Source organism: Pogoniulus pusillus, chromosome 18, assembly GCF_015220805.1.
Source record: "Pogoniulus pusillus isolate bPogPus1 chromosome 18, bPogPus1.pri, whole genome shotgun sequence".
NCBI lineage: Eukaryota > Metazoa > Chordata > Aves > Piciformes > Lybiidae > Pogoniulus > Pogoniulus pusillus.
In genome coordinates this window covers 17,206,781-17,232,115 of record NC_087281.1, presented here as the reverse complement: position 1 = coordinate 17,232,115, position 25,335 = coordinate 17,206,781, and the positions used below count along the sequence as shown (strand labels likewise).

Below are 25,335 nucleotides of genomic sequence, written 5' to 3'. Positions count from 1 at the left end.
TCCCCTCAAACCTCATCTGGCAACTGAAGATGCTAGCTAGCATATTCAGAGGGGTCTCAGCAAGGAAGGGCTTTAATCTGATAAAGTTAAACCTCGCCTCTGTGTCCAGATATACCAACGTACTTTATCAGCATGGGTCCAGGATACAACTTTGGAGACTTACTCACATGTACTCACTTGGGAAATTAGACTTTTATGTGACTGCAGTCATTGAAAACTTGGTGTAGTTCCCGTGTACTTGAAGGTTTACTATGCTTGCATTGAGTTATATTAGTGTTGCCACTTCGGCTGTAATTTTCGTCACTGTTCACACTGCCTCTACCTAGATAAATCCTGAAATCAGAAATCCCATTTTGAGGGATTCATGCTACGTCTGTGTGGAAAATAGATTGTGTTAACTGAGACTGCCAGTAAAAGTGAAGTAATTCAGAAGTATGAAGTGGCCAGATTTGCTTTTGACTCTTAGTTCATTGTCTCGTCTTCCATACTCTTAAATGTGGTCATTGATTATCCAACACAAGTGAAAAACAAACTTTTTGAAGTGCAGACATGTTCGTGAAAGACAGCAGTCTCTGTGTCCAGTGACTGAGAAGAAAAGATAACAAGTGACTTGTTAGATAAGTGACAGAAAGAGAACAGTTTTCAAAGGGCAGTAAACTGGTTAACAACACTAGGTTTCTTGAGGTTAATGATCTTGTTACTTGCCTGTGCCATAAAACACGAATGGTTCTAGTTAATTTTTGTCTGGAAGAATACCTGTATGGAGGCCATTCCAGAATCACTTTTGGGGCTCTTTCAGCAAGGTTATTCAATTCTGAGAAGGAACTCTTTCAATACAGGCAAAGTCTGGTGATTAATGGTATTTCGTATCAATCTACATGTTCTTGAGAGGCTTTTATCTTGCATTTAATCTGTCACAAGTATTGCAAAATAGAGGCACAAGACAAACTCTGTGGCGTTAAGAAAAGGAGTATACCTGTTTCAGGAGATTTGTTGAGCAGTCTTACGTGGACCTCCACAAGTACCCAGGCTTGTTGTATATTGGCAATAAGCTTTTCATAAGCTCTGTGGTGTTATTCAGCACGCAGAGTTTACTGAGATGTTGCTAGTTAATAGTAAACCTATAGTATTGGTAGAAATATGATACCTAAAGGAATTCCTGAATCAGATTTTGAGCTGTGATGAAATATGTCTTTCTGTATGGCTCCTCGGAATAATGAGTGCTTGATTTTTGTAAGTTTTGCCTTCAATGAGTTGAAAAGTCATGTGGGCTCTCTGTGTTTTTTGTAACAGTTGAGAAGCTGAGTTAGCTCTACGCATAAGTAAAAAGGCAAGGAGTTCTGAGGAACAGTTGTTTAGTATCAGCTTCTTATAAAGTCCCTGGCAACAAAACTTTTTTCCTTTTCATAGAGAGCAGAGAAAACTTTAATGTAAGTGGAAACAAACTCAGACATGCTGTCATACGATGTTTCTCTATGCAAGATGTATAACATTGAGTCCTAACTCTAACAGACACCCATCTATTTGTTTTAACAGCACACTTTTATTTAGGCTTTTCAAGTTCACAGTACGGCTTGCTGATGCAGAAGAGTTAATGGGTTAGGAATTACTTCCTTTTAGGGAAGAGTCAGCATCCTTCAAGGCAAGCTTGGATCAAATTTTTAATTATTACTTTTATTAACTTCCTAAATTAATAGTTGGCCGTGTGTTGTATTAGACAACTTTGCTGCTTTGAGTCAACTGATATTTCACTCTATGAATTTTGTTTTTCAAAACTCTCTTAATCAGTACTGTTGAAGTTCTCAAAACTACTAGTCACTGAACAGGGGGAATATCCTGTTTTGTTATACACACACAGACACCCTTTCCCCTCCAATAGCAGTAGTTTGTTACTTTATTGAGTCCTTCTCACTTGATTTTTTCAGGGTGGACCTATGATAGAGAGTGTGTGGCTTGTTCTGCTCCAAACCATGAATGTATGTTAACTATGTGTGTAATCCAGAAGTTTAGCATGCTAAAAATATATCTGTGCTCGTTCCTGTCAAGTTAAATAGCATTATACCCTAAAAGGAAAGGTGTACTCTACAACTCTTCTTCAGACAACGCCCACCTGAGGCTTCATCAGGGCTTTTTGTTAGGGTTTTGGGGTTTTTCCTTTTTGACAGGAATGATACTTTAATGAAACCCATTACCTACCCAGAATCACTATTCACCATCTTTTTCAATACAAATGTGTTGTTAAATATGAAAACTAAAAGCCTTTGGTTTTATTTTCCCAGTAATTATGATCATTTGTTCTCTACACTAAAAATCTCCCTCAGTAATTGAGCATTTGTGGTATTTATTTTCATTTAATGGCCTGCAAGTATTTTCTGGGTGATAAGAGTACATACAGCTAAACATGCCCTTAAAAAGAGGAAGGCCAACTGTTTGGTCATTTTTTTCCTCATCACTGCTTTGTTCTGTAGTATTAACTACTCCTGCTAGTGTATTTTCTCTTACTGTTGTTTTAATCTCTGCCATAAATGGGGGGCTTTGCAGCCACAAAGTCTGCACACACCAAACCTGATGAAGAGCATGGAATTTGTTTAAAATACTTCAGACACCAGTCATCTCTTACAAGAGGATTCAGAGTGGGAGTAGGGGTGCCCATACACAAAAAGTGTAAGCAAGAAGAAGGAAGAGAAAACCTTTCAATTTACTCTAAATTTATTACTTTAAAGCTGGAGTGCATCTCCTTGCTGAAATGTCTTAGCAAGCAGACTGTAATGCCCACCATCTGCCCTGCTGTCTTCCAGTGGTACAGTGTAATTGGTGACTTTTAATTTTTAGGATAACTTCTGTCTTTACAGAGATATGAGGCATTTTCTAGTGTGCAGATGTTAGAGAAGTTCTGGAACCTTTCTGGACTAGATCTTTGTTTCTTGTCTGCCTGCAGATGAGGGTAACCTATGCTGTCTTTCTGGGTCTGTGTTGCTGAATTTCATAGTTAACCACAGAGTCTGTGGTCACAGTTAAGTCACAAATGATTCGAGGAAATATGATGACAACATTCAGCTTCTCCCCCTTTCTAACATGATCTGCATTCCCATCATGCTCATGCAGATTACATACTGCTTGTATATCTTAGATACACTGTTCATTCATAAAGCAAACTCCCCATTTTTGTACACTATCTTAACTCTTTTAGTATTTTCCACTGTAGCAGCTAATTAAATTCTGTATCTTCAGACAATACAGTCAGCATTTAGAAAACATTTTCTGATATACAGTGTGAACTGTGTGCTGCCTTTAGCTAAAGTTTTGTGCTAGCCACTATTCAGTTAAATAGCAAGCTGATTGTCCACTAGTGAGTGGCAGGGGGCATGCTCTGATCTGCTGGGCCGCCAGTGTGTGATGGTTTGGGTGTTACTTGTCCCCTCCTTCTTATGAAATCACCCAGACTAGACTCAGTCGAGCTGGAAATTAAGGAATGAAGCTTTATGTTTACAGTTTAGCACAATATACAAGCAGATATTTGCAATATATACAGCTGTATACAGAAATATACAAGTTACAAGTAATACAGAAACACAACAGCCCTCCCAGAAATCAGAGTCCCCAGGAGGGGCTCCCAACTGCCCTTCCACCTTCTTTCCACCCCTCTGCCTTATCCCGGAGTTTGTCTTATGTGCAAGGTGATCTTGGAGGGTCGGCAAGGGGTGTTAGAAATCAGAAGGATTAGTTACACAGAGAACAGCCCAGGGAGAAAGCACAGGCTCCGACAGACCCACACACACTGTCTCATCTGTGTTTTGTGTTCTTGTTTTTATACATCTCAGCAAGCCTATGAGTGAACTAAACATCACCACTGTTTCCATTTCACAGCCCATAATCTAATTTCTCTCACTAAAATATTCCAATTTGTCTCAAACTAGCACACAAAGGAGGGTCCCAGGTATAGGTGTATGATGTGTTGAGTTGAATCTGACAAGATGCAGACTATATTTGAAGGAGTTCTCATACTACACTATTTCTGAGTTGCTCTGTATAGCAGTAGTAATGATGGTCCAGTTTTTAAGGGATAGTGCCAAGACATTTGTAGCAAAAATCCTTTGCCATCTTGCACAGCCCATAATTACTCTGCATCATGAAGAATATAGGTAGTATTGGATTTCTTCTTTCCAAAATAGTACAAAAGGGGAAAGAAAGTCTAGCAAGAGTGGGAACAATAAGAGGTGGGGAACAGCACTTATATAGGGCAAGCATGAATAGGCTGATAGTCTTCATTCAAGGAGGAGAAATTACATAGAGACTAGGTAGTATCTGACTGGTAGTATGTCCTGATACAAAAAACTACAGGCGAAGAAATGCAGCTGGGAGCCAGACTGAAAAGAAATAAAAGTTGGAGAGATCTTGTGGTATGAGTCATGGGTCTGTGGAATTCCTTTTTAAAGGCCTTTGTGAATGTATAAAGTTTGTATATGTTGAAGGAAAGATGTAATAGGAGATTCACTGATGATGAATAAACAGTCAAACCACAGGGAAACCCTTGAGCTGAATGTGGCTGGAGGCTGGTCAAAGGAATACGTGCATGTCCTTCTCTTCTGCTGAACCTGTAACCTGGCAGGTATGTCTGGGGACAGGCTGCTGGGCTAGTTGGCTTTGTAGCCTGAGTTACAGGGGCCACTGTAACCTAAGCACTGATAGAGATTGTGTAGCTCTGTTAACACCTTGACCTTGTGAAAAGATCTAGCAGCAGTTTGTTCTTGAAATCCTTGTGAGTTCAAGGATCCCTGTGAGTGTGATAAATCAGGGCGGGTGGCAGTGTTAGTTTCATATCTTGTGGTTTTAGGACCTCTGTCGCTTTCTGAGTCATATGTGTGTGGCAGCAGCTTCACGTAGTCAGATGTGTCCTGTTATCAGGCAGTTAAACACTTGTAAACATTTATATGTGTCTGACTCTTACAGTACTGGACACATCTGGATAAAGGTCCTGGGACAAAAATCTGTGTGCGAGCAGTTTAAGCACTGCCTCAGGGCCTGACAACTGTATTCTTGCTTGCTGCTTCTGAGTGCTCAAAAGTGCTCTGGTTTGCCAAAGGAGTTTGTCTCACTTGGGCATGCCCTAGCATCTACCTCTATCTGTTTAGTCTATTTTTAGTCAGAGGTGGCTAGCTATGAGTTATCTCACTGACCAGCTAAATCTTCCTGAGCTGGTAGGTATAGATTTTCAGATTGGGAATTTCATTTACAGAAGTGCACTCAGCTATAAAGGAATTTACAGAGTGGCCTGTATCTGCTATAGAAATTCTGTTTCTGTGTCTCTATAGCCACAGGTATTTAAGCTGTGCTCCCAGCATATCCCAAGTGAGCAGCACCTTGCACAGTAGCAGAGATGTTGCTAGGAGAATGGTTGTAATGAAGTGAAAATTAAAGCAGTGCTGGCCATGCAAAGAGAAATCTGTGCATCTTTTCAGAAGACTTTTGCCCAAGCTATTGCAGTATTTAAACATGGAACAGGTGTTTTTTTTTCTTTCCAGATGAACATCTTTGTGTACATCAGTTCTTGGCTCAGAATTTGTATCAGCTTGTGAGGCAGAGCTGTAGTAACATGGAAAGCTCAGCTGACCCATTTATGTCTTGACTCCCAAACTTGTTTTCATGAGAACAACAGCCTCTTGTGCCATGATTTATGGGGGTAGAAAGGGTTGAGAAAGAGCAGTTCAGGTTCTCCTTTTGTCCTGCCCTTTTTTCTGGTTTTGTTTTGTATTGTTTGTTTTTTGATCTCATTAACATCAGATTATCTTGAGAATGGGCAGTTTTCTGAACTGTCCAGATGAAGCATTCTTCTCTGCCTTCAAGGTAGAAGTCCAGGTTCCCAAGGGCCATGCTAGGACTCTGGTACAGTTTCTCTGTGGTCAGTCCTGCTTTACAGCAGGAAAGAACCTAGCTCACTGGTTAACAAAAAAGGAACTGTTTCAAATGCTTGAATTTTAACTTGCCATTCCCAGTCATACCTTTTTAAAATTGCTGGTCAGGATAGTAACAGTTGAAAGTGAGAACAGTTTATGGTCACCTAGGAGGGTCTGTACACAATTCCTGACGGACTCAGGGGGATTGCACTGGGTCCTATTCTGGGAAAGACTTGGCAAATTGTGAAATGTGGTGGTTATGTATATTGCTTTTAGAAAGGACAACAACCACCTGAGATTTAAATAGCTAGTATTTTTGTCTATGGGAAAAGGATTGGTGTATCTCTAAAGCAGACCTCTGATTTCAGGCAACTGAAGTCCAGAACTGGTGACATGGAATATAAAACAAAATCCTAAACACGTTCAGTTACTTTTTAAATACCAGAATGACTTTTAACTCGATTCTGTTGGAAATACAATGAAAATATTGTAGTCTAGAGCATGTGGGTGTGGGAGATGGTCATAGGAACAGCATCTGTCTCATGATTTTCACCTTTTTATTAGGTTGTCACTAATGGGATTATTGCAGTGAATGAACCATCAAGTGAAGAAAAGTATCTTGGTCAATTCCCAGTCAGTTTTGGGGCTATTGCTCCTTTTATGGCTGACCTCGACACAACAGATGGACGTGGAAATGTGTATTACAGAGAAGATGCATCCTCAGATGTGTTGCAGCTTGCATCAGACTATATCAAAAGAGGTTTTCCTGAGACTACTTTTGATCCCAGCAGCGTTGTCATTGTTACCTGGAAGCTTGTGGCTCCTTACCAGGCACCGGGAGAAGACCATGCTTTGGAAGAAAAGGTAAACTCTAAGACGTGTTGGACACTTGTTCAACTGAAGTATAACACAGTGATCTGTGGTTTTGAAGGTCTGAATTCCATTTTGTGATGGTGTGGGTGTTACCCACTCCCCCACACTTAAGAAAATCACCCAGACTAGACTCAGCCGAGATGGAAATTGAATGGAGCTTTATATATACAGCTTAGCACAATATACAAGCAGGTATTTACAATAGATACAACTATAGACAGAAATAGACAAGTTAAAAAGTAATACAGAAACACAACGGCCCTCCCAGAAACCAGAGTCCCTAGGAGGGGCTTCCAACCACCCTTCTACCTTCTTCCCACCTCTCTACCCTACCTCCAGACTTTGCCTTACGTTCAAGGTGAGTTTGGGGGATTGGCCAGGGGGGGTTAGGAAGCAGATGGATTAGTTAGGCAGCAAGTTAGAGAGGGTGATGGTGTTGTTGGTTGTGTTGTTGTTGGTTGGTTGGTTATGTTTCTTGCAAACCATTTTTTCCTTTTTAAATGATGCTAGGTACTATCCCAAAAAGATATGTAACTTTATGCACTATAATTACCCCAGCTCAAACTTTAGAACATTACCACAACTTAGCAAATCTTGTTTTGCCAAAGGTCAGTTTCTTGTGGATAACTCAACACAGCCATTGTGTTCACAGTAAGGATTCTGTACTCTGGTATCAGTGAATAGCTGATGCTTGAGGTACTGTCTCAATGATTCCTGCAGTATGTAGGTGTGCTGCTGCAGGAAAGCACACTGGCAACAACATGAAACCTGACCTCTTCTTGAAATATCCATTTACAGAATTTTCCTGTTTAGTCTAGCACATCACTCTCTGTATTTAAAGGATATGATATAGCATCCTATACATGTTACAGAACTCAGAATTGTTATGTTTCAGGCAGCCTCTCTGCCTGTTTCTGAAGAGATTTAACTTACCTTTGATAATGCTTTCTTTTTAATATCTGTTCATGCTAAACTTAAAACTGCCTAAGCAAAACACAAGCTTGTGTGATATTGATTTCTCCTAGAAAGTAACTGATGTGTTGTGTGTGATGGAAATTCTTACTTTAACTGTGTTTCAAAGAATGTTGTACTGTTGTTACTTTTCCACGAGTAAATGTATGTTAATTTTTTTTTCCTCAGAGAAACACATTCCAGGCTGTTTTAGCCTCTTCTGACTCCACTTCCTATGCTATTTTCCTTTATCCAGAAGATAGTTTGCAGTTCTATAGTACCTACTCCAAGAATGGTGGTGGAAGAATTCCTGCTATGGTTGGCTTTAGTCAAGCCTCTACAAACTACTACTTCTGGGAAAAGCCAGGATCCTACAATGTCATAGCTAACGACGAAGACAGCATTAGAAACTTGCACAAGTATGCTTTTCTGTTTGTTTAAACTCCTCAAGAAAGCATCAAGGAGGTCCATATTTTCCCTAATTATAACTCGAGCTAATGATAAATGTGATGGTTTGGGTGTCCCCCGCCCCACCACACTGTAGAAATCACCCAGACTAGACTCAGCTGGCTCTGGAAATATGAATGAAGCTTATATTTACAGCTAGCACAATAGGCAAACAGATATTTACAGTATACACAGTTATATGCAGAAATATACAAGGTAAAAAGGTAATACAGAAACACAACAGCCCTCCCAGAAACCTGAGTCCCCAGGAGGGACTCTCAACCACCCCTTCACCTTCCCCCTACCCCTCTCAACCTTACCCCAGTCCCAAGGAAGATTGGAGGTTCAGCCAGAGGGCTAGGAAGCAAAGTGGGTTAGCCAAAAATGGAGGGTGAGGTTAGAGCGATGCAGCTCAGCCAGCAGCCCAAGCCAGAGTGATTATCTAATGTTTTTATTTCTTGTTCCTATACATCTCAGCAAGCCTGTGAGCGAAGTAGACATCACCATTGTTTTCTTTCCATAGCCTGTAATCTTGTTCTTCTCACCAAAACATTCTAGCCTGCTTCAAACTAGCACAATAAATAATAAGATAGATTAGCTATTGCATGAGAAATCAGGACTCTGCCACTGATAAATATCCACTCTGGTGAAGAATAGGAAGACTTTGGTCTAATTTGTCAAAATGAGGGAGACCTCATTGCTATCTACAACTACCTGAAGGGCAGTTGAGAGGCTGGTGCTGGTCTCTTCTCACAGGTAATTGGAGAGAGAACAAGGGGGAATGGCCTCAAGCTGAGGCTGGGTAGGCTTAGATTGGACGTGAGGAAGAAGTTTTTCATGGAGGGAGTGGTCAGGCGCTGGAATGAGCTGCCCAGGGAGGTGGTGGAGTCACAGACCATGGGTGTGTTTAAGGGTCATTTGGAAGCGGTGCTTATGGATATGGTTTAGGTGCATCTTTTAGAGTAGGGTTATCAGTTGGACTTGGTGATCCTGAGGGTCTTTTCCAACCTGGATATTTCTGTGATTCTGTGATTTCGATTTGGCATTATTCTTTTCTTTGATAGAAGCAGCAATGCTGGGAAACAAGGTGTGTGGGTGTTTGAGATTGGTAGCTCATCTGACAGCATTGTGCCTGCCAAGATCAGCAACATTTTGGAGAGTCTAGAGTCCAGTGAACAAGAACAGGAGATGACTTCAAAACCGTTTATGTTGGACTATGGCTCCACTGAAATAAGACAGCAGTATGTCACCAGTAGTACAGACAGCACAGAAGAGGATCAGCACCATGTTACATACAGCATTCCTCAGCTAACTGCAGAAGATTTTCTGAGTTCATACCAAGATGTAACAGGAACACCTTCAACTGAGTCTTTTTACAATCATCAAGATTTCCCAACAGCAAAAGCTCCACCTCGCCACTTCCAGGTCCAGCAGTTGCCCCCCCAGCAACCCCAAGTCATAGATGTGGAAGAATTTGATGAAACTGGTATAGGTAAGGTCTTTTTTGACATCTTGGGTACTTCTAAGATGGAGAGGCTGTAAAATAACCTGAGCCATAGGCATGAAAGAAACTGAACTACTAAAGGGATAATCTGTTTCCCTCTCACTACCTTCGTATATGAAAATCTGGACAGGTTTAATAAATTCACTTTATTCATCTTGGCAGTTAGTTTGCATCTCAGCTCAGATTCAGATCTCACCAGTCTTGTAAACTAGTGCCACAGTCAAGCACCAGAGAGCACACTTACTGTGTGTCTGAGGAACTGGAATCTCTCCAAAGGAAAGATTCTTGTAGGGATAATTGTATTCCTAAAGCTGATGCATTCTTAATGGCAACCGATCCCTTCTTCTCTTTTGCCCAGGACTGTTGTTAAAGGTATGATCTTAAGTTTAGTATTAAGCGTTAAGTGTTAGCATTAGGTGACCCTTCCTGGCAAGGGTTTTATGATCATTTCTACTGAAACCTTGCTTATTTCCTTTCATAGAGGTGCTGCTGAAAGGAGGTCATTTAGCAAGGGTTGGGAATAGTGATTTGTAATAGTAAAAATTGTTGGCTAGCGTTTGGTGGCCTGAAGTTTCCAAAGGCATGACTAGCAATTCTAATTTCTAAGGAAGTGTATCTGGAAAATACAGAGCAGTGCGATTGACTGCCCAGGTCTTAAATGCTTCTTGAAGCAGATTTGAGAACTGTTATCTCCATGAAATAATAGGATAAGCCAATTAGGTTTATGGGGTGAGTCAGTTGACGTGTGATCCTGGGTACTGCACCAGTGTGTTTTGTTCTAGGTTGGAAGGGGCCCTTTTAGCTTTGGTTTGAAAACCAGGACTGGTTAATATTATTGTGTATTTGGTTTCTCCAAAACAGCTTAACTCATCTGTATTAATACAGATCTGCTGAAGTCAATAGAATGGAATAAACCCATTTTCTAACATCTGATGCAGAACAGCGAACTGTTACTTTTCATATTGCAAGGTTAGCAAATATTCATGGCAATTATTTGTTCTCCTTAAAGAGAAAATGAAAAACAAAATATCCAAGGCAGTCTAGAGATATTCTTAAACTAAACCAGGGATATGTGAATTACATGAAGTGGGTCTGATCTTATTTCTACAGTGTTTCGCTACCACACCGATGTCCAGCAGACCTGTGCTAACAACCGCCACCAGTGCTCTGTTCATGCTCTTTGCAAAGATTATCCCAACGGATTTTGTTGCAGTTGCATTGCTGGTTACAAGGGAAATGGCAGACAATGTGTAGCAGAAGGTAACTTCTTTTTGAAGATAGTGTGGGATATGTGCAGCGATTGCTTGTGGCATTTTTGAGTCAGGCAACCTGTTTTCAATACTAAACCCAGCATGGTTAAATACTCTTTGAAAGCTTATCACTGAGTGGTGTTGAAAGGTATTTTAAGAAATGAGCTGTATCTTGGTGTGAATTTTTTAACCTTGTGTCCCAGGTTAGGGTGGATCCCTCCCCTGGTAGAATAAACTCACCACAACATGGATTTTTGTTTTGGAAAGTCAGGGAAAGATGAAATTGTGGTTTTTATAGTTTAAATATAACAGTATAAAGAGAAGTAAACAACTAGAGAAAAAATATAATAACCTTAAGGAAGATGGGGAAGGGGTCAAGCAACGGTAAAGCAGGAAAAGCAGCAGCAGCCAGAACAGCAACGGGGGAAAATAGCAGGCAGGCACAGCTCAAGCAGCAGAAGCCAGAAAGGGAGAAAGAGCAAGCTGTGCTTCTAGACATAAAGCTCTTGATGCTCCACTGAAATGATATTAACTTATCCATTGTTGCCATTCTATGGCCTATTCCTAGAATGTTCACCTCTCCCCTATGTCTGAGCTAGAAAATCAGCTCAAAGGGCCACACCTTATTTTTCCCTTGAATGAAGCAAATGATTTTAAGCATTCAGTTATATACATTATGCATTTTAGCATAACTTTCTAGAAAAAAGTAAACACAGCTTAATATGTAATGTACCATCCAGTATTTAGTGCAAGAATCAGTCATAAAGTTCCAACATGTTATAATCTGATTGGTTCCCACTCTAGAAATGGACAGCTCAAAGGGGATGAACAAATAAACTTTGATCATCAACCCAGAGAGATGGCTCCTCTTTGTCTGACTCTTAAGCTTCTTTACTAAAGGGCTAATCTGCCAGATTTTTTATTAGTTATCCATTTAAACTTTGTTCCTGTGTAAAGTCCATAAAGGAATTTCTTATGTATACATTTGTAATCCTCATAGTGACTTGATTCAGAGTGTGGATGCATTTCAACAACTATAATAGCTGACTGCAGACTTTGTGTTTTATGAAGCAGGAAAACAAAACCTACTATTTAGCTTTCAGTTCATAAAACTGAACTTTCCAGATAAAGAAAATAAGGATCTTATGATAATGGAATTTGAATAGCACCTAGGAAGTTATATACAGAAGAAAGTCAGCAGTACACAATAGCTACTTCTGTAAAACAGGAAGTCTTAAAACACTCAATAGTTTTGAGTCAAGATATTAGAATAGCTTGGAAAAATTTATTCTAACACCTAATGGTGTTAAGCCTCTAATAGGGAATGAATGCACTTACAGTCAGTAGACACTGATATGAAGTGTGATATTCAGAAAAAGCTTCTCTATATGCCACTTACTGTCAGAGACTGTAACAGCTTAGGCTGTTTATGGAGTTATCCTGCAGACAAAATTGTTAATTGGGATAAAGGACATCTCTTCTGGCAATTTTGGCTGCTTAGTCATCTGTATAGTGATGACACACAGAGAGAAACTACCCACTTATGTATGCACACAAGCAAAGTAACACACTCTTTATAGACCGTTTCCTGCCTGTTGAATTGTGATCCTTTTTTTGCCAGTTATTTCCACAGTAACATTTTTGAACGCTCTGAACGCATTCCTTGAAGAACACATGGAAACTGTCATCTTATTCTGTATTGATTTTCCAGGTTCTCCTCAGAGAGTCAATGGGAAGGTCAAAGGAAGAATCTTTGTAGGAAACAACCCCATTCCAGTTACATTCGAGAATACTGATCTCCACTCCTATGTTGTTATGAATCAAGGGCGTGCCTACACTGCTATCAGCACAATCCCAGAGATTTTGGGGTATTCTTTATTGCCTCTTGCCTCTATTGGAGGTATCATAGGATGGATGTTTGCTGTGGAACAGCAAGGATATAAAAATGGATTCAGTATTACTGGTAACTTCTGAATTAAAATAATGTCCAAACACTGCAGTGCTTTCATCTGTCTTAAAAGAAATGCGTATTTAGAAGCAATATAAAATGAAAACATCTATATTCTGAGCTGCAAATGGACTCCTTTGTAATCAGATTTGTCACCAGTTTCCTTGTTTACAATGTTCAGTTTTACCATTAGCATACAAGCACACAAGTTTGTTAGAATGAACAGTGGCTTGGCTAATTCCTGTGCAAGAAAGAATTTCTTGACAAGGGACTGATTTTTGGTACTGAAGTGTACAGACCTATTGAAAAAAGCTGCCCCTACATCTACAAAAGGTCTAACATGTTAACTGCCCGATGGTACCAGAAACACAAAAGAGAAACGAGAACCTGACCTCATGCAGATCTGAAATGCTTAACAGAAGCAGTTCCTGCATGAGACGCAAATGATTCTGATAACTTATTTGAGGGAAACCCCAGTTCACAATCACAAGTTTTCACTGAAGTTTGGGGTTGTTTGTGCATATGAACCCAAGCTGTAGGAGAATACGTATTTCTTTTGAAAATGCTATCCTTTCAAGCCATTTACTGTGAATTTAGTTGAATATATCTTCTAGGTTTAGGATTTTCTCAGATTTGGTGTGTTTGAAGTTTGTTCTAGAACTTGCAATACACATTTCTCTTGGTTTAGATTTGGAAATATATACTGGAATTTTTTGTTTGGTTGGTTTTATTTTAATGTAGGTTTTCTGTGAAATAGGCCTCTGCCATTTTGTTCCAGGGTGACAGAACACTGGGACAGGCTGTATGGGGGGGTTGTGGAGTTTCCCTCTCTGGAGATATATATGAGACCCACCTGGATGTGTTCCTGTGTGATCTGGTATAGGTGATTCTGCTCTGGCAGGGCACTTGGACTGGATGATCTTTCAAGGCCCTTCCATCCCCTAACATTCTGTGACTCTGTATAATAAGGCCTGTTATGATTAACTTTGTTGGAGTTTTGTTTTTTAAATTTAAGCAATGCTGCTTCTTCACAACTTATTTGCAATTGAGTGTGTTCAGTGCTTAAAATTAAAAGTTGTTTTCATAGAAACCAAAACATTAGCAACAGGGCGCATCAAAACTTGCAGACTGTAATAATTTGTATTTCATCTCCTAGAAGCAATAATTTGAATAGAAGAATTTGGAAATGTGTATTAAGTGATTTAACTAATGTTGTTTCTTTAGGTGGTGAGTTTACACGACAAACTGAAGTTACTTTTCTTGGCAACAATGAGAAGCTGGTCATAAAGCAGAAATTCAGTGGAATTGATGAGCATGGTCACCTTACCATCAGCACAGAAATGGAGGGAAGAATACCTGAGATCCCATCTGGTGCATCAGTCCAAATAGAACCATACACTGAACTCTACCACACTTCTAGTTCTGGTAAGGAGTCCTGAGAATGAAATTATAAAGCAGTGCACATTTCTTAGAGCAGAGAGTAAGATAATCTGGAAAGCATTACTTCATTGCCCTCTTGGTGAATGTATTTAGGACCTTTCAATTTCTAGAAAATTGAGAGTTGCTCTTTTAGGAACAGGTCCTGAGAGAAGACAGATTCTGAGTGGGACAACACAAATATTTCTAACCTTTTTTTTTACTAACAAAAGGATGTATTTAGGTTCCTCTGAACTGATGTTTGCAAACCAATCTCAAGTTCCCATTTCATTGGCCTTATTTTCACGCTATGGATGGCAGTCACAGAAACTGCAAAACTTTTTGTAGGATCCACAGCACTTCAATAGGAGCTGTACTGTGTACATTTTAATGGTAGTGTCATCAAATGGTCTTTGGTCTTGTCTGATGTGACTGCAAACCAATTATTTACCAGTACGTGCCATGTAAACTGCATTGAGATGACTGTGTCTTGTATTTGTCAGTATTCTTTGAGCTGAGTGTGAACAACTGACCAGAAAATTCCTTGAACAGTTTCATCTACAGTCTCTTCACTGCTTCTCTCCCTCTCTTCCTTATCTCAGTCTCTGAGATTTCGTAAGAAAGCCATTTGTGATTTACAGAGGAATCTCCTCTTTTTGGATAAAATTATGGGTGTTGAAACACAACAAAAACAAAGTGAGGTTGGAGTGTTGCAGCTAACCATCCAACCCAGCTACCAAAGACCAAGAGAGGAAGCAGCCTGTGGTGCACACATGTGCCTGTGGATACTAGAAAGAGTACACTTTCCTCCAAGGGCACAATTTGATTTTTAGAGATAGCTTAAAATAGTTTAGTTGCGCCATCACTGTCTTGTATCTGATATATATATCTGCATGTGTGTGTTTGGTAGACAGTGATGAATTCCTTTTTTCTACCTGTCATTAATAACTGTGGGGAGGAGGAGCTGGAGGTGGCAGGAAGCTTCTTCTTTATGCTTAACAACTTCATGGTTTTGGAGGAGTTGTTTGGGCAGTGTGTGCTTTTTAGAGTGTGCTTGCCTTCTTGGCAGAAGTTCTGTCCCCATTAAGGAAAAGGAAGGAAGCATCCTTCAGACTTGATTTAATTTATCAGTACTCAAATAGTGTCCTTCAGCTATCTTGTTACATATTTGATAGACCATTACTTGATGGCAATCCAACTCTTGCCAGCTGTTTGCATGGATTGATACAAGCGTGTTCTGGTATTCTGATGAACAGTGGATTTCTGAGGAGCTTTTTGTTGGTAGGAAAATCCACAAGCCCAGATCTGCTTTGAAGTTCTGTTCATGGTTTTTTATAACATAGAAAACTGTGGTGAAGCATACAAGAGCTCTCAGACCTGCATCTTATTTAGGACTCGGTCCAAATCCAGGACCAATAGATCACAATGAACTAAAACTGGGTGTAATTTTTTTACTGGTGAGGTGACTCTTGTCCCTCCTAGCTTGTAGATGCGTTATTTAAATTAATCTAGAGAAACCTTTGAGTTTCCTAAGTTGGATTTTCCTTTCTTTATCTGATAACCTGCAAAGTAAATTATTTCTTTCAAATATGTCGAAATAAATGGTCTGTCTCACTCCTCGAGGCTGTGATGGCTGAGAACAGAGTAAGCCTAGTCAAATGCTTATCCCTTTGCTTGGAAATAGATACAGTTTCATAGCTTCTTGCCTTTGAAATTTCTGTTCATACCACTCAGCCTGTATCACAAGTCTACAGACAGCTTTTGACAGAATGGTTTTGCTCTCACTTCTGACTGGCTTGGGTTTTGATATGTTGCAGTGATTACTTCATCATCCACCAGGGAGTACACAGTGACAGAACCAGAAAGGGATGGGGTGGCTTCCACGTACACGGGTGCCTATCAGTGGCGACAGACTATCTCGTTTGATGAATGCATTCATGATGAATCTCTCCATGCTGCTGCTGCTACTCAGCAGCTGTCAGTGGACAGTGTGTTTGTCCTGTACAACCGGGATGAGCAGATTCTGCGATACGCTATGAGTAATTCCATCGGCCCAATCAGTGGTATGTATGAATTAGAAATCCTTCTTTTCCTCTCTTAGGAGTAATTAGGAACAGGCTTCTATATGTTTTTATTAGCCTGCCTTAGCTAGGTAAAAATAAACAAGTTATATGAATTTGTTCCATTAGGTAGTAGACGTTTGGATGTTAGGAGGAAGTTCTTGACAGAGAGAGTGATTTGCCTTTGGAATGGGCTGCCCAGAGAGGTGGTGGAGTTGCTGTCCCTGGAGGTGTTCAAGAAAAGACTGAATGAGGCATTTGGTGACGTGGTCTAGTTGATTGGATAGGGCTGGATGATAGGTTGGACTGGATGATCTTGGAGGTCTCTTCCAACCTGGTTGATTCTATGATTTCTATGACGTCTGGGTCCATCCATTTAGAGAAAGCTGACTGTTAAAAAGTTTGTATTTTCGGTTAGGTAAGAGCATTCAAGAGATTATCTCCTCTTGAAATTCAGAGGAGTTTGCATCTGATTCCTTGAAATGCTCTTGGCATACCACCTTGAATCATTTTTTTTCTCAAATATGTGCAGTGTGTAATTTATTTTAACCTAATTTGTAGTTCCTCTATTAATTTGTTGTTATATTGTCAGAGCAAGGGACAAAAGAGGGGACTAAGATGTGCCATCAGAACAGGTAGTTTCTATAATTTATCTTGAAACACACTGTTTTATCTTTGGAAGGTAGGCAGACCAGAAGCACTTTCTTGGTTAAGCTGTCTAAGTTTGTTTGCTTTAAAATCAGTAAAAACAATGCAACAGTTTGAAAATTCACACCAGGTTAGTACAAGAGAAGACTGTGCTCACTTTTATTTATTACAAAAATAAAATGCTACTAATTAAAACGAACAAACCAAGCTATTAAGAGTTGCATTTTGGGTCTAGTGTCAGTGGCTGGAAGATGCATTATCTTTGTCAATCCTGCTCCTTAGCGAGGTTTTTGTGGCTTTTCCATTTATTAACTTGGCAGTCCTTTGTACAAATCACAAGGTTTATAGGTGCTATTGCCATGTCTGATGGCATTCATGTCCCGCATATCACCTGCAAGTGTGCTTTTTCATGGTCCAAAAAATACTCTCTTCCCTTGCTACATGTTTACTAAAAGCAGTCTGCTGGGCCTTAGCTGAGTGCTATGGCTTGGATAGAAGCATCCTAGCTAAATATGGTCTCTTTTGTCAGATGGCTCTGCTGATATTAACCGGAATCCTTGCTACACTGGTACCCATAACTGTGATACCAATGCGGTGTGTCGCCCGGGGACTGGAAATCGTTTCTTCTGTGAATGCTCGATTGGCTTCCGTGGAGATGGAAACGTTTGTTATGGTATTAGGAAACTTTCATTATAAAATGACAGCTCATGGTGGATTTTTTTTGTTTGTTTTGATTTTGCTTGGAATGTATTTACTCTTAGCCCTAGCCATTGCATCCAAATTAACTGTCCTGAAGGGCTGGTTTGGGCAAACATAGGTTAGACAGATGCTGTGGTAGATGATGTGTCTCAGTGATTGTAGTAATCAACTGTCTTGAAGGGTCAAACTTAGAGATGTTTTTCTAGCTTGCAAAGCATCTTTCCTGCCCATTTTGTCTTTGTATAAAACATGTGGGAACTTTGATGTGAGAAATTTACTGTAATGCATATTCTGGTTATCAAAAGATCTTGCAGGAGATGAGGAACAGCATATGCACATGCAAGACTGGGCCAAAGATATATGGAACCTAATGAAATAATAGTTTTCAGGATCTGATTTGAAAATCCCTTTTGTTCAAGGAGACTTACTTCCCATCTCTGTCCATTTCTGTATCCATGATTGTGATGGTTTGGGTGTTACTCGCCCCCACCCACTTGGAAATCACCCAGACTAGCTGGCTCTGGAAATTTGAATGAAGCTTATATCTACAGGTAGCAGAATATACAAGCAGATATTTACAATATATACAGTTATGTACAGAAATATACAAGGTAAAAGGTAATACAGAAACACAACAGCCCTCCCAGAAAGCTGAGTCCCCAGGAGGGGCTCCCAACCGCCCTTCCACCTTCTTCCACCCCTCTCAATCTTACCCCAGTCCCAAGGAAGAATTGAGGTTTGGCCAGGGGTTAGGAAGCAAAGTGGATTAATCAGAGAGATGGCAGAGAGGCTAGGGAGAGAGAAATGCAGCCCAGAGCTCCCAAGCAGAAATGCCTTATCTATGTTTGGATTCTTGTTCTTATACATCTCAGCAAGCCTATGAGTGAAGTAAACATCACCCTTGTTTGTCTTTCACAGCCTGTAATCTAGTTCTTCTCACCAAAACATTATAGCTAGTTTCAAACTAGCACAATGATGTATTTGGGATGTGTTTTCTAATCAAATCATAACAGAAATACTTATTTTCAGAAAGCAAAAGTACTAAAGAAATACCACATCATCCCCAGCAGTTAGCAGAATTTACTCTTACTGTTCTCTATATTTTTTTTAAATTACAACTAAAACAAATCAAACCCCCCAAATCACAGAACACAACCTTCACATGGACCCCCACCCACTAAATCGACTTGCAAATTAACTGATGACATCACACTCTCTGTCTTATACCTGAAAATAAGTTTTCTGGTTACTAACCTCTTGAGATACGGTCTATTTAACTTCTATTTTAAGTATATAAACCTGTTATTATTCAACAGTTGTACAGTTTCTGTTGTTTCTGGCATCAGTATGAAATACATCTTTCTAAGAACTGGAATCTTTGTTATTTCTAGATGTTGATGAATGCTCAGAGCAACCAGCTCTGTGTGGCAGCAATGCGATCTGCAACAACCAGCCAGGAACCTACCGCTGTGAGTGTGTTGAAGGCTACCAGTTTGCAGCAGATGGGCAAACTTGTGTTGGTGAGTTTTACAGATCTTAAAAAGCAGTGCCCACTGACCTTCAAACTGTGACTGATCTCACAGAGATGGAAAACAGAGCTTTGAGGATTTGCACTGACTTCTAACATGAGGTGAATTTAGGAGTTTGTGCTGCAGTTAGTAATTATAGTCCATGAGGTAACTGAAGATGTCTAATGTACTTTTTTTTCATCTCATACAAATTCCCCGTTAAGAATGTTTCCAACTATAAAGTGGAAAACATTACTGAATGCTCATGTCCTTTTTATATATCCTTACTTAGCTGTAAATTCCATACAGACATTACATTCAAATTTGTAAAACTAAAACAGTGAGAAGTTATTGATTTCTTGGTATTTTGTGGCATTTTGCTTTCAAGATGAGGCAGGGCTTACTCTGCATTTTCTGTAGTGCTGTACATTGGGTTTTGCAAGCTTATGGATTCATTCCTTTCTTAAATCTAAATCTGGATTAGGTGCAAGGACCTATTTATCAGCACCCCCTGCGTGTGAACTGTCAGCCAGTTCCCCACGTACTGCACAGACCACTTATCTAGGCCATAGTGCATCAGCTCCTCCAGAAGGAGGCTGTGGGAAACCGTACTAAAAGCCTTGGAGAAGTCCCAGTGGACCATGTACACTGCTTGTTGTAGAGCAGCCAAGCAGGTAACTTTGTCATTGAAAGCAACCAAGTTTGTCAAGCACGATTTGCCCTTGGAGAATTCTAGTCAAGAGTGTTCTTCAGCTGAGGCAGAGGAGCCTTCATCATAGAGCAGAAATTTGCATTACCTCCTCTAAGTGCATGACTTGGCATGCTGTGCATTATGTTCCATCACAAGCCCCATTTTCTGTTCCAATAGGAATTGCCATACATTTCTGCTTACAGTCTACCTTAGGTCATCCCTTTTCTGCAGAACAGTTGAAAAAAGAATCTTCTTCTACCAGGACACTGGTAGAGATAGGGTGACAGCAGCTTTATGTTCTTTCCATTTATGTCCACCACTTCCCTTTTATCATATGGACCTGAAAGGAAACATTCTTCTCTCCAGCCATGACATGACTGTCTTCATTCAACCACTTTTCCATGAAGCTGACATGTCACACTTCAAGCAAAACCCAAACTTCCCATCTCTAAGACTGAAGAGAGGCATGAGTAACTCATTGCCCAACAGCCTGAAAATAAATGCCATGGTAATCTTGTTCCCCTCTCAAAAGGGGAGGGTTTTGTGATCAACACACAACCCAAACTGAAGAAGGGGCAACAGTTAGCCTCTTTGTGCCTTTGCAGCTTGCTGTGGAATACCAGCTTTTGATTCAGCTTTTCTGCAATTGCAACTTCTTTGTATGCTGTCTGTGTGACTCACTAGATTGCTGTGGAAGAGAGCTGCAAACAAATGCTGTTCTCCTGTTTGTATGTTGAGGAATAAAAAAGACCTGGGGACCCCTTTTGAAATCCAACTCCAAATCTTATGCATTTCTGAATAAATTATTTTGTAATCTAAATTTTACTTCATCATACAGAACAGGTATAAATTATTTGAATGATGATATCATCTCCTCTAGAGAAATAAAAAAAAAAATTGCTCTTTTCAGATCTGGCTCTGATGAGAGATTTTTGTTATTTCCCTGAGGTAGTTTCCATCTGTGTACTGTGATGAAAGAAGTGTTGTAGCATCTGTCATGAGCCTCTGTTAACTCTTCATAAGAACTATGTAAAGAAAGCTTCAGTAGATTCTCTGCTGCAGCAGCTGGAAGTCTGTTCTAGGTGTCTACACTGCAAAATCCTCTATTTTGGGCCCCCCAGAATTTTGTAGCATTTTGCTCTGTGCTATTTTAAGTACCATGGTTTCCTCTCCTCTTCTCTGACATAACAGCATAGGCAGGGCTCCAGCACCTACCTGAGATAATTTGTGCACAGTGCAGTGCCTTTAGAGTCACTTTGCACAATGAGAATGTGTTGAGAAGCTGCAGGGCTCAGCTGCCACACTTGGACAAAAACCTCTCCAATAGTTGACAAATATGTTTATCTTCTATTGAGTGAGTCACCACTCCTATCCTTTGCCAAGTGATGACAGCTCTGGGTCAGTGGTAGGTTAGTGTAGCAGGATATCTAGCAATTCCCAGGGCACTGAACTGGCTGCTTAGCTGCCATGTGAAGTACCTTTGTAGGATGCCTTACATTTCTTCATCCACAACTCCTTTTTGTAAACAAAACTACCATGGATATTGGGATTTGTCACTGTGGTAGCCTTTCTGCTTTGTTCTATACAAACAAATATTTTTGAGCTGCTGAGGACAATCAATTTCTTGTAAAATATGAAGATTTGACACCAGTGAAAGGAGAGATCTTGGCCAAAAAAAAAATCCTCCCCTTCCCCCCTTCTTTCTATTCTCTACTATATGCTTTCACAGCTGTTCTTTGCTCCCTATAAACTTATTACAAGCTTCAAACTTCATGAAGAAAACATCAGCTTTTCATTTCTTTTTTGTGCATCTAACCTGCAGCTGTTGAATATGTTGTAAACCACTGCCAGACAGGCACACACAACTGTGACATTGCTCAGCGTGCTCAGTGCGTGTACACTGGTGGCTCTGCCTACATCTGCACATGCCTCCCTGGCTTCTCTGGAGATGGGCGTGCCTGTGAAGGTGAGTAGCAGCATTTCTGTGGGGATTTTGTACTCTGTTGCACAACTAGCTGCCAATTGCAATGTCTCAGAGTTATTTGTGATTTAAAGTTGGAAATTCCGTAGTCTAAATTCCTTGGGCAGGTGTTGTGTTAAGTTTTTGTCCTTTTCTTCCCTCAATTTTAAATTCACTCTTCAGTATTTGAGTTTACTTCTGTAGCTCCAAGATGAGGTAAATGTAAATATTGGGACAGTCACAGCTAGCAGACTAAGCCTTCATCTGCCAAAACTGTTTACACTGTATTGATTTGTTACTGATGCTTAGACTATGTAAAGGAGTCATATTCTGTTTCATGTCAATTGGAGTGCAGTGAGGGAGAAGCTTTATGTAACTACAAGACAGAAACTTTGCGACCAAATCCTACACGCAACAACCCCGAGCAGTGCTACAGGCTGGGGACAGAGTGGCTGGAGAGCAGCCAGACAGAGAGGGATCTGGGGGTACTGGTAGATAGGAGCTGAACATGAGCCAGCAGTGTGCCCAGGTAGCCAAGAGAGCCAATGGCATCCTGGCCTGTATCAGGAACAGTGTGGCCAGCAGGACAAGGGAAGTTATTCTTGCCCTGTACTTGACGCTGTTCAGGCCACACCTTGAGTGCTGTGTCCAGTTCAGGGCTCCTCAATTCAAGAGAGATGTTGAATTACTGGAACATGTCCAGAGAAGGGTGATGAAGCTGATGAGGGGCCTGGAACACAGCCCTGTGAGGAGAGGCTGAAGGAGCTGGGGTTGTTTAGCCTGGAGAAGAGGAGGCTCAGGGGTGACCTCATTGCTGTCTACAACTACCTGAAGAGAGGCTGTAGCCAGGTGGGGGTTGGTCTCTTCTCCCAGGCAAGCAGCAACAGAACAAGGGGACACAGTCTCAAGTCGTGCCAGGGGAGGTCTAGGCTGGATGTTAGGAGGAAGTTGTTGGCAGAGAGAGTGATTGGCATTGGAATGGGCTGCCCAGGGAGGTGGTGGAGGCACCGTCCCTGGAGGTGTTCAGGAAAAGACTGGATGAGGCACTTAGCGCCATGGTCTAGTTGATTGGACAGAGCTGGGGTAGTTGATTGGATAGGGTTTGGACTGAATGATCTTGGAGGTCTCTTCCAACCTGGTTGATTCTCTGATTCTGCTTCTTTTGTCTTGGCCTTGGAAAAACAGGCATGTATTTCTAAAGTACTGTGAAGGTTAACAATGCTAAATAGCCACTGGAACAAGAGAGTGTGGACTGTGCTGAGAGCTGGAGCCTGAATACACACATGCTTTTTCTTAGAGTCCTTAGTATTTTTACATAGTGTTGTTTTCAGAGGCCTATAATTCCAGTCAGACATTCTACAATAGGAGCCTGAGAATAATATGACAGGCTCACAATTCATCACTACAATTTGTCCATCAGGAGGAACAGTTATCTGAGGTTGTCTTTGTCTTTTACAGATGTAGATGAATGTCAGCAGGGCCATTGTCATCCAGATGCTTTCTGCTACAACACTCCTGGGTCCTTCAGCTGCCAGTGTAAGGCAGGTTATCGTGGAGATGGTTTCCGCTGCGTGTTAGGAGGTAAAAATTTGTAGTTCTTGAAAATAGGAGCAGAATACAATTTGGGAATTAGGGCAAAAATGTTGATATGGTTCCTCTTTGGAATAGATTGTATATTGTCTTAAGCTTTCTCAAGTTTTTTGAGTTTTGAGTTTCACCAAGCTTCTGTCAAAATCTGTCTATGGGTTCATATCACTTTACTGTGATATCCTGGTCAATATCCTGTTTAATGTATTGTTGGTTCTGTCATCAGCAGTTCTTAACCCCAGCTGATACCCTCTTTTAAAGTTGCCTCATGCAAAGTTTTGAGTAAAGATTGATTTGGTTTGCATGAAACGTCTGGAACTGTTGACAATGTGAATGAAAACACAGCAGTCACAAGAGAAAAGCAGATGATAAGCCCAAAATGCCTGCACTGTTGTCCAGTGGTGTGATGGTTTGGGTGTTGCCTGCCCCCCCACACTTAAGATAATCATCCAGACTAGACTCAGCTGAACTGGAAATTGAATGAAGCTTTATATTTACAGCTTAGCATAATATACAAGCAGGTATTTACAATCTATACAGCTAGAGACAAGTTAAATAGACAAGTTAAAAAGTAGTACAAAACCACAACAGCCCTCCCAGAAACCAGAGTCCCCAGACGGGGCTCTCAACCACCTTCCACCTTCTTCCCACCCCTCTACCTTACCCCAGACTTTGCCTTATGTTCAAGGTGAGTTTGGAGGGTCAGCCAGGGAGGCTAGGAAGCAGATGGATTAGTTAGACAGCAAGTTAGAGAGAGAAGTGCATGCAGCCCAGAGCCCAAGAGCAACTCCCTTATCTATGTTTATCTTCTTGTTTTTGTACATCTCATCAAGCCTATGAGTGCAGTAGACATCACCATTGTTTCCTTTTCACAGCCTATAATCTAATTCTTCTCACCAAAATATCCCAGCTAAGCTCAAACTAGCACAAGTGGGATCTAGATGCCCATGTGCCATGTAAAGCTAGAAAGGGTCCAGAAAGGCTACCTCAAATTTCTATCACTTATCCAAATTGTTCTCTATTTACCAAAAAGTTCTTTACCTTCACACACTCACGTTCTGGAAGTTAATCTTAAAGAAGGTGAGGAATACCAAGGCACAAAATAGTTTTGCTATGATTACTTTAATTCAAAAGCACAGCAAACCTATGGGACAGCATTCATGTTTTACAGAATGACAAATGCTTTCCTCCAGGATATAAAGCCCAACTTTTTAATATAGTCAGGCCCAATTCTTCTGTCTTAAATACTTACTATTGGGTAGAAGACCCTGTATCTCTCAGCAGAGCAAAACTCAAACTACCTAGCTGAAAGTAAGAAAGGTGTAAGGTTAAAGGGAAGGAAAGCAAGAAGTACTATGACTCTCTTTGTAATTCAGCTTCTGCACTTTTGGTCTTAATGATGTCTGAAGTATTTGATTACTTGAAATCAAGAGTTTTTCTAAATAGTGGGTGTGCTGACTTAAAAATGTTTGTCTGCATGGCACAGTATTATTACCTGACGCCTTGCTGAAACTTAATGTTTGTCTTTTGCCACTATATTCCATAATTCTGAGTTTCTGACTACTTTTGCACAATTGGAACTCTTATCTTCAAAAAAGAAATGCAAAGGAACATTCATAGGAATGGCATAAGAAAGAGCAAAGGTGTTTCTGGTCTTAGATCATATTTACATGACTCTTCATCATGTGCTCAGCAACAAGCATTTTGTCAAATCACCCAGTGCTTGTAGACGTTTCTGTCACAGCTAAATTGTAAGCAGCTTTGCAGTGTTTAAATTCTGAAGCTCTAGCTACTTGGTCAGTGTTTCAGTATTATTTTACACTGACTTTTCATACATGAAGCCCATATGTATTTCCATTTTAATGCCAGACCTGCCTAGTGTTTCTGGCCTGTGTCAAA

At 40.5% G+C, this 25,335-nt stretch overlaps 1 protein-coding gene across 2 annotated transcripts in view; it reads left to right on the top strand.

Moving 5' to 3' along the window:
* The window catches only part of NID1 (nidogen 1), a 49,166-nt gene that overhangs the window by 675 nt on the left and 23,156 nt on the right, over nt 1-25,335 (top strand). For both annotated transcript variants that reach the window (XM_064158580.1, XM_064158579.1), the window contains exons 2-12: nt 6,459-6,758; nt 7,908-8,137; nt 9,230-9,657; nt 10,780-10,929; nt 12,631-12,882; nt 14,092-14,292; nt 16,101-16,346; nt 17,521-17,664; nt 19,082-19,210; nt 21,712-21,855; nt 23,308-23,430. In XM_064158580.1, the coding sequence (XP_064014650.1) occupies nt 6,459-6,758; nt 7,908-8,137; nt 9,230-9,657; nt 10,780-10,929; nt 12,631-12,882; nt 14,092-14,292; nt 16,101-16,346; nt 17,521-17,664; nt 19,082-19,210; nt 21,712-21,855; nt 23,308-23,430 (2,347 nt within the window). The remainder of the gene's footprint in view (nt 1-6,458; nt 6,759-7,907; nt 8,138-9,229; nt 9,658-10,779; nt 10,930-12,630; nt 12,883-14,091; nt 14,293-16,100; nt 16,347-17,520; nt 17,665-19,081; nt 19,211-21,711; nt 21,856-23,307; nt 23,431-25,335) is intronic.